This window comes from Falco punctatus (genome assembly GCF_963210335.1).
Source record: "Falco punctatus genome assembly, chromosome: 11".
In the NCBI taxonomy this organism is placed as follows: Eukaryota; Metazoa; Chordata; class Aves; order Falconiformes; family Falconidae; genus Falco; species Falco punctatus.
The window spans coordinates 2409597-2422028 of NC_137591.1; the positions used below are offsets into that span (position 1 = coordinate 2409597).

Genomic DNA, 12432 nt, shown 5'->3' on the forward strand with positions numbered 1-12432 from the left:
GAGTGCAACGGAGAAAAGAGTGCAAGCAAGCCAAGCACTGGAGCGTCAGGGTTCTCCTGCCTGCAGGTCCAACGGTGGCCTGGGCAGCTCACAGCAGTCTCTACCCTGAGCACAGCCCGGGCTTTACTCTGCAGTTAGCTGCAAGCGCTTCGTACCCCTAACACTAATTCCCACGTGAAGAACTAGTACCAAGAAAGGTAACATGCAAAATTTCTCTGTTATTTCAGGATATGAATTTGAAAGCTCTTCTGCTAAATTACAGAGAAAAGGGGAATATTTTTGAGGATGGCATGGGGGAGAGGGAAGTCATGCCTTGGCAGACCATAAAAGCACCCATCTTGGGCACGCAGGCTATGAAATGTGAGTACCACCTACAGGCTCCTCTTAACAGAGCTCTGAGGATTACAGGAGGCCACATAAAGCTCTTAGTTACTGTAAAATATGATGTGAGCTGAATTTATGCTTACTGTTCACTTGGGAGAGAAGAGTTCCTGGACATCGTCTTTGGTGATAAGTCATAGTCACTGTCGGATCTGTACAGGAACGACTCCCTGCGCTGGCTGTGGCCCGGGAACGTCGTGTGCAATACGAGTCCTGATGAGGAGCTGGCCTGTGGGTCCAGTGGGCTGCGACCTGGTGACGGGCCATTTTCCACATCGAAGCTGTGAACAAAACACATACTGTGTGTCACGCGCGTCTGTCAAAATATGTTTTTCAGTGCATGTGTCATGTTTGCATTGCCCACACCATGTCATTTGATCAGTACAGGAGACGCAGGGCTACATTTACTGGAGCCTCTCGCTGGTGTGTTTTTATTGTATGCAAGCAGGACTCTGCATTACGATAAAACATTTACCCCCGAGGCTTCCTTCCTGACTACATCTGCTCAGTCTTCCTTCAGCCTGAATTTCTCTAAGCTCAGCACAGCTCCTGTCACTCTCAGCATGAACATGCAGCAGTTAAACACTGCCACCAGGCTCTGCAGCCCTCCTCATGCCAGCCCCATGGCCACAGTGTTTGCACAAGTCAGGGGGTTTGATTTGCCAAACCTCACTCCAAGCCTTACAAGTGTAACAGGGACTAGAGAAGCTATGACATGCCACCGTCCTCCAGCCAAGCCCTGTCCCCATCCACTCTGGAAGCAAATTTTTGAAATCCTGCAAGATTGGCAAGGACTTGGCAGTTGTGTGAGCTGGATGTTCGAGTCTCTTTTCAGCCATAGTTCACATCTTAGCCATTCAAGAGATTAGTTCATCAGTTTCAAATAGCCGGGCTGCAAAATGGAAGACCATTTAAAAAAAATTCAAAAAGCTCCAAACCTTCTGTCACCATTTCCATTATACACCCACTTTCTTCGGGTTTCGTAACTTGGCTGCTGCAGCTTGTGGCTGAAGTCACCCTGGACACTTTAGCAAGTGACACCCCTCGTAAACCCTGAAAATAAGAAGGTTGGCCTCTTTTGCTTGGGCATTCAGATCTGATATAAATACCATATGTGTGACCATGTTCCAGCTCAGCCAAGTGAAGTACAGCTGCATTCAGCATGAATTTACTTGCCTTTGGAAGTCTGAGGCTTCATTTCACTTGCAGTGGGAGCTGAGTTCTCACTCTAACCAGGGCATGTGCTTCTCCCCATTCCTGATGTTCTCCCAATTTATTTCCCCCACTGGGCAGGTGCTTAGACCCTGGCCATGGCACCAAGCTGCAATCTCGGCTGTGCATTTCTCCGTCCCTCCTTGCTCCTGCCTGACCCCACTCTTTAAGTCAAAAGATCCCCTGAACACAGTGGCAGGGAAGACCCTGTCTCTCTCCGCTCTGCAGAGCACACAGCATGCTTTTAACTACCCTGTGAGGAGGCAGACAAAATATACACATTAAAAGAGCAAAACTTCTGGCAGACCTGAAAGTAAGTAATGCACATAATTGTGAAAAAAATACGGGAGCGTGTGTCTAGTTGCAAAATGTATTGGCTTATTCTCCTTCTGTACGGAGTCCATACATACACACAGAGATTTAATACAGGTCGATCAAGGGATGAATGAGAAGGGGAAAACAAACACTAAACACCACAGAAGGGAATCACTAGTAGAGAAGTCTTGGAGAAAACCACTGACATGACGGTGCCATCGCTGAACTTGACCTACATTATTTAGAGATGAGGCTGGAGAGAATGAAAGACTAAGCAGGCTCAGAACAAAGGCAGCCTGCTCGGACAGTGACCTGACACCTCGAAGCATTAAGGCCACCTACCTCCCGACCAGGAAATCTGATTAAAATCCAAATTTTATGGCATAGCCTGTCTGCGGTTCTCTGGGCATTGGCAGGAAGGATGCAGAGCAGAGGACAAACCCTCTCACCACTGAACACCCAGGCACCAACTACAACCTCAGGTTTTGCAGAAGCATTTCAGGTTCCTGTATAATAAAACTGAACATCTTTCCTGGAGAAGCACCAAGCTGCAGTGTGACACCAAACTGCTTCCAGCAATGCAGGAGTGGGACACGGGAGCTGCACTGGAAGCAGCAGTGGTGGTGAAATGTAGGCTGCATGCCCTGATGTGGCAGCTCCTGATGTGAGCTGCTTCCTGGCATACACCAACTATTTTGTATGAACAACCACCAAAGAATTACTGAACAATTTATCAAGTATCAGTAATAACACACCGTGTGTGAGAGACTGCACGCTTTGCTTAAGCAGTTATATTTATAACATAAATGACTATTTACAGTTGTGTATCCACTTGGGAGGGAGTGGGTGCTGAGCGAGTTACTTTTGATGTCTCCAGAAACTACTTACTGGAGTAGAGCAATAGAAGACTGTGTCCTGGCAGTTACTGTGTTCCTCGTGGCTGCAGATAGAGGGCAACTACTTTGGTCTCATGCCATTTGGTCTCACATATTGTTCCTCAAGAATTAAAAAATGCATGAGAACATACATTTAATTAGTGCAATCAAAAAATCACAAGCACCACTGCAAAGGTTTTTAGATTCTTTGGAAATCCAAAGGCAGGGCACCAGTATAATACAGAACACACTGAAGGAGACTCCTACATCTACTGTGCCTCACTGTACTGTTTACTTACCTGACTGCTTAAGTACATCTTGAAACTGGTAATGGCTCAATTAATATTCTTTTCTTTTGCTCTTTATATTCTGCTGTTTCACCAATGACAGCTTGAGTACACTTTATTTGTACCCACAAAGTAATCAACGGAAAAAACTCAGCTCTGTAACTATGGTGTCTACAAACAACAGCCAGCTGATAGTTAATCCGTACCTATTCAGAAAATTAACCTTGATTACTCAAAACAATTTATTGCAAAATCTTCAACTGAGAACATTTAGTTTACTGACACAAATGGAAATACAGCAATGAACTAAACCTGAGTGCTCAGCTGAGCACAGCTGCTTCTGGCTCTTTGATACTCTATCCGCTGCTTGCCCATAGACCTTAGCAATTGGCTTGCGAGAAAAAGTTAACACACAAGGTCTAAAAAGTGTGTAAGCAGAGGAACAAGTTTAGTAAGAGGGGAACTATCCACCAAAGATCTGGTTTTGCATGGCTCACGGTAGCATGGCTTCTATGCCTTGAGGTAGGTGGAAGATACTCAAATCCTCTTCCTTTCCCCTCTTTTAACATAAAAAAAACCCCTCACTGCTAGCCTAGGCCTATTCTGAGTCACTCATGCAGAAATTCCCACCTAAGCCCGAGGGATTTTCAGTATTTTCAGAGGATGTGAACAGTTACATAGCCGGAGGTGTTAAGAAGGACCTGACACTCTGTGACCTGGGTTAAAGGTGGAGGTTAAGCCTTGGCAAAGGCAGAGCTCCCCAGGAAACAGTTTGCCTGAACCGTGAAGGTTTTGCAGATTTCTACAGCACTTGCAGCTCTTGATGAGCTGGAGACATTCAGGCTGCGTTAGTGAGAAGCCCGGCACAGTTGACGCCCAGCTCGGAGTGCCGTGGCTGCTTGGAAGCTGGAGCCACCCTGCTTGCACGCAGCCAGCTCCTGGCTGCACACTGCCTGTGCTTCCCGTACCAGCGCCTGGGATGCTGCAGCACAGATCACGCAGTTAATCCAGCTGGAAAGGCGTTTTTATTTCTTTCCGCAAGTTCAGCCTGCAGCCATGCCGGCCCCCTCATCTGGCTCCTCTTCCTTGGGCCTGATCCAGCACTCAGCCAACCATGTGCTCAGCCATTAAATCAACAGAAAATTCCCCCCCAAAAGTGAGGCTGAACAAGGAGTTTGTAGCTCTCTCTACCAAGTGTCCTATTTTATGCATTTTTAAGTGTCTATTTTGAACAGGCACTCCCAGTGGTACAGGTGGGTGGGCAAGGTGTTCACCAGGATGGCCAAACCCAGGTCCAAGTCTCTGCTGTCACGGCTTTTTAACAGTTACAAGAAGTCAAATATGGGAAACTGTTTCCCCCAGATGACCCAACATCAGGAGAATGTGGCCCGAGATATGTAGAGCAAGAGTTTAACCTTGTGTTTTTCAAATCTCTGCTGTACACTAAGTTCAACAGTTGCTTTTGGTCTATACAACAGCCCATCTAGAATTGTGTCCTGAGGGAAAAAACATCTCCCAAAGAAACATTTGCTGAAATTGTCAAGAACTGCAATTAGATTGTAAAGTTGCCCTCTCAGGGCTGCATTTCCCACTAATTTTTTTCATTACAAGTTAACTGATGAACTCTGCTGGAAAAACTTAATCATCAAAGAATACTCTGCAGATTGTAAGGGCCCTCTCCAAAGTCTGCAGCACCCCACAGTCTTTGCCTAAGTGGAACATAAAGCTGCATTTGTCTCGTTAAACATAAGGATGGCAAAGCACAAAGCACCCACCGCTACAATAGCCTAGAGAAAAAATGCCAAAATTTGCTTGCAGTTTACCTTCGAGCAACAGCGCTTGCAGTCAAGACACCCCATTTGTGAAACAACCTTTGGGACCGGAGCACTGAAGCAGTGGTGGCAAGTGCCAGAGGTAAAAAATCAGGGGACACCTGATCTGTTATTCTATGGTTGTTCCTCACCCCACGTCCAAACCAAGGCTGGATGAAGTATCTTTGGCCCAGGGCACAGTCCTCAACCATGATGTACTGCTTCTTTCCCCTAACCTCCCACGCCGCCCCCAGGGGCAGTTCTGCATGAGCACGTGTATGCTTACTGCACTCAGGATTGAGCAGGCACTGTTGAGACTTAAAATTGCGTTACCTCAACACATAGCTCACAGACTTGCTATCTAAGGTCCCTATAAATCCTTCAAGGTAAGCTACATAAATACCTGTCCCCTGTAGGAGATCTCCTCTCTAAAAAGCATGCCTTGCTCTATGGTCTTAGGAGCTCCAGCGCACTGAGTGGCACTGTTCCCTGCCTGCCTCCAACTTGTGTTACCAGGTTTCTTCAGCCAACTTTTCCAAGCCCTGTGACAATCTCAGAGAGTGACGGTTGTCTCGAGGCCACCGAGGGCTTCCAAGAAGTTGAGTCCACTTGAACAGAGACAAAAACCGGCTCCACAGGACGAAAGGTGACAGCATCCATATAGGATGGGCATTAGTTAACCACTGACACAAATCAGTGGTGCAATCCCTATGCCAGAAAATAATTGCAAATCAAAGAATTGACATCAATCTGTCGAGACAAAACCAAGTCTCCTGAGGCCCTTCTGTTTTTAATGCCAGATTCAGGAACACACAATCCATGAGTGCAGGTGAGTGGCACCCCTGAGGACAGCATATTCTCAGGGTTACAGACCACCAGCAGAAACCCAGCAGCAGATGAAGAGGGGGACTGGGGGGACAGAGAAAGCCACAAATCCCAGCGTGAGCCAAAGGGACCAGCAGACCCACCAACCAACCCCCAACGTGGCAAGTGCGCAGCCAGCGCAGCAAAGGCAAAGAGAGCAATGGCAGGGGCAGCACCACAGCCCAGCAAGTCCCCACTCTCAGCACTGCAGAACTGGGAAGGAAGGTGGCCTGTCCCCTGGCTTTCTCTCCAGAGCCAGGCTAGTTAAACTCAACATCCAGGCTCTCCGCTTACTGGGTTGGATGAGAGGAAAGCTAGTGGTGGTGGAGGAGAGGAGGTGGCAGGGTCGGCAGTGAGAGGAGCAGGGTGGCTGCAGAGCAATGCTCAGTAGGGAGGACAGTGCAAGCGACGGGGCAGCAGCAGCTCCATCTCCTTTGTCCCTCTGCATTTTTTAATAAACCAAGGTCTTAATGAAGTGAAGAGCAAAGAAGACAGCAGGTGGCAGGAGTTAGCTGTAGCTGGCTCTGACAAGCAGCTAAGGGGGGGGCACTTGCTTTGGACCTGTGGAAAGATGTGATTATAACACCGTAAAGAACAAATAAGCAACATCAAGCCAGGAGAAATCATGCTCAACTGTAAAACACAATGAGGTTTCATGAGTCAGTCTGCAAAACAAAGAAAATTAATAAAAGCAACCCCCAACTGTCCAAATTCTGCAGTTTTACAGTAACAACTACAATTTCTCTACATTAAAAACTCCTGCAGTCTTCTATCACAAGCAGAAAATCCAACCAAGCCTCTGTGGACAGTTGGATCCCTGCCGTAGGACTCTCCATCGCCCTCCAGCCATCTTTGCCCCCACCCAGCAATGGGGCCAGCTCCCTCCAGCATCCATGAGGACCCATCAAACCAGTCCTATATCAATCCTAAACCAGCCCTGCTCCTTCCCACAGCACAGCATCACCCTCACATGAAAGCACTGCAGCTGACCAAAGACGCCACCTCCAACTAATCCAACAATTCAGGCTTTTGAGCTCTTTGATCTACCTCTGCAAGGGGGTCTTGGCACAAAACTTTTTTGGTGGAGTAGCAATATGGAAGAGACAGCATCGGGAACGCATTGTCCCTGGATTAGCATTGCCCGCCAGCAGTCTTGGAACGTGGTAAGATTTGGAATAAAAACTGAAAAATAGGACTGTGCTATGATTTTGATGTATTCCAGAGTCATTTGAAGTCATTGCAAGTCAAATCGTTACCATGAGAGCTACACAGCCCCACAGTTTGCTTCTAGATCTGTAATGTAAACCACACAGACAGGCACATTTAAGTCTATCAAACCAGGCAGGCTTGTGTATTTTTTGTTTATGTTACGAATTTACACTTTTCCTGAGGATGACAGCACTGGGCCTACAAGTAGAGGGCTTACCATCTGCTTTGCCTTCCCAGACTCATTCCTGAGGGCATTACTCCCGATCTAAGTACGGTACCACCTTTACTATGGTATCAAATATGTTTCCAAAATACAGGATTTCAGGAAGTTTGGGCAGACTCTGCTAATTATAAAGATCCCCTTGTGATCATTAGAGCCCTGTTTCTCACCATGACATTCAGCTGGATTTTTAACACCATTAGCAAGGAAAAATGCTGTTTCTTACACCTTCAGATCTGTACAGATGCAACTGCTTCTCACTGCTATCTAATTTTGTGCACCTGTTTCCCATTACCAGAACAGCTTGCTGTTTTTTCGAAACAACCTTTCATGCAGAAAGGTCTGTGCTTGAAACCATCGGCACCTAATGAAACAGGATCGGAGACACAGCGGGCATGCCAGAGCTGAGCGCACCGACAGCCAATGCAGATGCCCTAGCATGGGCACAAGGCTCCGTGAGCCTGACTGCTCTCAGCACCGCAGGTATTAGCGGTTTTTTTTCCCTTCCTGACCTTCTCCCACCAAGGGGAACACCTTGCTGCTCTCAGGGGCCTCTCAAAAGTGTTCAAAACCCTCTGCTAGGCTTGTCCCTCATGTGACTCCCAACTCTTTTTTATCTCCAGAGCCTAAATGCCCATGCCTCCTGACATGCAGCCACCAAGCCCTTGCAGTCGTCCCGTCCCCCCCCCCCCCCCCCCAGCACTGTCTATCACAGCTGCCTGGCACAGAAAACTCAGCAGCACTTACTGAAGTGTTTGTAATATAAACTGTCATTTGCTGCTAAACATGTTATTAAGCCTCTGCGTGTATCACAAAGCAAAAATATATGTTTATTTGACTTTGTTATCTCTGAGTATATAAGTTCACTCTTCCTAGTGGCTTTCTTGTTCAACGGGTGCAATGGGGGCAGAATAACCAGAGCCCCCTGCCATGGCCCACAGCCTGCCTGCTGCCGCAGAAGATGGGGCCAGGAATTAGCTTGTCTTGTGCTTACAAACTGCTTTGAATCGCAGTTGCCTGATTCCAGCCCTGGTGTCCAAGGCAGACCTGAGAGCTAATGGTGCTCTCTTTGCACCCAGGGCCATCTTCAGAGTAGTACAAAGATAAAAATGAATATACACAGCAAGAGCCCTTGCAGCCCTCCAGCGTAACTCGACAGCAGCACCCTGGTGAGGCTCCCGGTTTGCACAGCAGCAAACATCCATTCAGCTGCCAGCTTGGCACAAGCACTGCTAGTTTTTAAGGGATGTTATGAAGTGCTCATTTATTTTTTTAAAGCCCTATTTGCTATGCAGATGCCACTGTGCTATCTGCTTGTTCTGTCTGCGGCGATTACTGCCTGAAACTTTCAGCATCTTGCACATAAGGTCCTTGAGCCATTACTTCTCCCCGTGGCCATTCACTCACCAGCACTGGTGAAAGCCACCGGGCTGCGGAGCTCCTGCCCGAGCCCAAGGATGGTGTGCAGCACCATGCCACACTGGCTGCAGCCTCACGCTATGCCACAGCAGCCACAAAGAGACGTTGGAAAAGTACAGGAGGTAGGTAAAAATGAGTTTGGATTTTCTTTTAGCACAGAGGGTTCCAAAAAATTTAATCCTTTTCATGTTTACTACAGATAAGTAGCTTGACGTTATCCTGTAACAAGCTAACATCATGTGGTTGTTTAAGTCCTCCAAAGAAGAAATTCTGAATTCTGTAAACCAGTTGTTATTTTCCCACATGTACAACCTGGGCTATTTTATCATCTTACTATGGTTCACTGTCATTAATCTCTGGAAAATGCAAGGCATAGTCAAACACAACAGACACCCTCTCTATTTTCACTTCCAGAGCTTGTAAATGCAGATGAGTGTGAACGTGATCATTCTTAGTGCAGGCAGCAATGCCACTTCCTAAGGGCTTTTTCCTCCTCAAAGTACTCCAGCTAGCAACCGATGGAGCAGCTGCTGTTCTTCCCTGCCGCTGCTGCCCAAGCCAAGGTATTACCATCCCTGCGCAGCACTTACACAGCTCTTCTTGCCTTACAGGTGTTTCTGCCCAGCACCCTCCATCCGCTCACAAATCATCAGGACCAAATCTGCCCCGGCACACGGGCTGTGCTTTTGCTGTGCTGAAGGACCGGGCCGGGCCTCACCGAAGGAACAATTGCCACCTCTTCCCTGCTGGAAAGGTGCTGGAGAGGCAGTTGCACGCCCATGGCCTGCGCTATAGGTGGCACGGGGAGAGCACGGTGCTCCTCAGCAGACACTCGCTGGATTTTGGCATCACCTGCTCTGCAAAACGGTGCTGTTCTGCGGCACAGATGTTTACATTCAAGTTACAGGACAGTATTTATCCCAGCCTGGCCTGGCTGCTATGCTCTGCTCAGTGTCAGTTCAGCTTTTACAGCTGCATCTAAGCACCGTAACATTTTACAGACTCTCTTTCCCAACACATAAGACATGGATGTTGCCTCCCCCGGAGGAGGCTGCCTGCGGCGGCCTGGTTCGTGTGATGGGGACCCCACTGGGGTCTGCAGCTTAGCCCAGTGCTTCTGTGCTGCTTCAGGACACCTTACAGCATTTCTGCCTACGGACAAGCTCTGCTCCCTCCCCAGAGCCAGCCTGGGGTGGGTAATTCCACCCAGCAAGTGGGTACATGGGGTCCAGCCTCGCATTTTCCCCACCAGGGTATTACTGGTAATGAAAGGGGAATTACAGTCATATATTTCATCCTTTATCAATTTATCAAGTATCTCATATACCTGTTAAGTGTAATCCACACTTAACACTCTTCCCAAAGCATTCAGTGCAGTAATGGTAAATGCCAGCCAGCAGCACAAGTCTCAAGGGTCCCATATGCAAACAATCTCTGCTTCCAGTATGTAGGGAAGTGTTGTCGTATCTGTACGGAACCAGAGCATCAGGAGGCTGCCGGCCAGAGTCATGGTTTATTTCATGCTGACCTTAAAAAGAGGATCGCCTGGCACGACTCCAGGAAGCACTTCTGCCTTTTCAAACAGGCCAGCAAAGTCACAGCAAGCCGCTTTGCTCTGCCCTAACTCTGTCCGGCTGCGACAGGTTGCACGAAGGCATCAACTACAAATCAAATAGCTGTTCTGAGCTGCTGTCAAACAGACCGGAGACAGGAGTAAAGTGACAATAATTTTTAACAAGTTACAGAGACCACAGATTTTTCCATTTTACCTGGCTAATCTGACCTGGGAAGACAGACAGACTTTGAGTCAGGTTTACACATTTTCTGCACTGATGTTTTAAACTACCCACAACCCACCTACAATACCCAAAAGTCCAACAGTGGATGTATGGAAAGCTGCTGCACTAAGAAATGCACCAAGCCTTTTCACTCAATTCATAAAATAATTATTTGACCTGGTTTTGGGATTTTTCTCCATAATTGGTATCTGTGCTCCCTGCCAGCAAAAAGACAATGAAATGTCCTAAGATGGTATTCAGATTATTAAATCCTTTGGAGACTCTTCCCTCCCCCCAAAAATTAATCCGGTTGGATACATTTCAGCAAAATTTTACTTGCTTCACATCTTTCAAATGTCTGTACTCTTCACCTTTTATTTCAATAGGAGAAGACACTGTTCACAGCAAATGGCAAAGTATGCTGATGTGATTTCAAGGGCAATCTTTTTTATAGCTCTTATTGATCATTTCAGGCCCAGCAGAAGCTTAATGTAAAAGCAGCCTCATCCAAATCACGAGCATCTGCCAACTGGTACTATTTGAGCACAAAACATCAAGGATGGAAAAACCTGGCTCTTTGGCAGAAAGTCGCACGTTTACTCAGCCTAAGTGGTTTGGCACATGGACTGAACGGAGGGTTAGAAACGGCACCCTTTTCTGGGGTACTGCAATGATGAACAATACCAATACCCCATGGTTAATACAACTTCAATAGAATATTTGCTATAACTCCTTCCCTGGCAATCACAGTATTTCTGTCTTCTCTGGGAAATGCAGAGAAATTGCTCACAGGTATGATTTTAAATTGCAGCTCCTTACTCTGGCCAATCACAGCCACAGCCATCACTGTGCTTCTCACTGCTCATTTGTTCTGTTGCCATTAGCATAGCACGGTCCTGACGATAAGGCCGGAGGGACTCAGCTCATTCCTCCTGCTGAAACGGCCGCTGAGGGATGATGCCCTTCTTCTGTACATGTGCCAGGGGCAAAGGCCAGCAGAGGAGATGAGATCTTCAAGCTAAAGGACAATGCTATCACAAGAACAAGTGGGTATAAAACAGGCATGAATAAACTGAGGCTGGAAATCAGAGGAAAATTTTTTGCCTCGAGAGCAGACAGATCACTGAACAGCTTTCCTGTAGGAGTGATGGGGGTAAACACCAACTTGATGTTATTATTGGTGGGATTAATAACGTAATTGACTACAACACGGTGGGATGGAGCCGGGTGGCGTTGGAGGCTCATCCCACAGCTGGCACCCCGATGGACATGGGAGGGAACCTCCGTCCTGGCTCGGAGGGAGCCGATTCCTGCGATGCCCACGTTTCCCTCTTGCTGTCTGTGAGCCAACACAGATGAGCCGTATCCACTGAACATCCATCTACTCTATAGAAGCACACTTACTTGGGGGACATCACAGGGACATGCAGAGATGAGCTGTCAGGTTTAGGGTCTCTTTGTTCCCTTCCTGCCTCCCCAGTGCTGCACAAAGCTGCCTACCAAACCCCTTCTCTCCTGTGCTAGCTAAGCTGAAGCCTGGCCAGCACGGCAGGCACAAGCAAGATGCAAGCAAGTGGCTGGCATCAAAAGGATGTTGCACCATCCCAAACGAGACACCTCTGACATTGCCTTTGCCACCAACGCTGTTACCGTAGCTCTGGATAACCCCCATACCTCAGCACGTGTGCAGGCAGAGGCAGGAAATACAAACCGTGCATCTGCTGGCATGCACAATACAGTATTTCCATATATTTGCATTTTTACTAATGATAGTGAGCTGGAAGGGACACCTGAGTGCTGCCTCGGCAGTGACCAGCAGTGACACGCTCTGCCTGCCCAGACTCCTTCCCTTCCTCCTCAGGCTGTTTGAAAACAAAAGGGGGAAAAAGAGGGTGAATTTAAAACACAGATTTTTATTTTCTGCTATTAAATCATGTGCTCTGAAATGAGCTTTAATAATTCTGGACAGTAAACTGCATTTAGCAAAAGGAAAACCTTCTCCAGCATGGAGAGAAGACAGAAATGGTGGGCAGCAAGAGCAAAAAAGGACAGAAATGGTGG

The 12432-nt window shown here is 47.5% G+C and overlaps 1 protein-coding gene across 4 annotated transcripts in view; it reads right to left on the reverse strand.

Annotated features, from left to right (window-relative positions):
• PDE4B (phosphodiesterase 4B) overlaps window positions 1–12432 on the reverse strand; it is a 216198-nt gene that overhangs the window by 60571 nt on the left and 143195 nt on the right. For all 4 annotated transcript variants that reach the window (XM_080407255.1, XM_080407256.1, XM_080407257.1 and 1 more), the window contains one exon: window positions 468–662. In XM_080407255.1, the coding sequence (XP_080263381.1) occupies window positions 468–662 (195 nt within the window). The remainder of the gene's footprint in view (window positions 1–467; window positions 663–12432) is intronic.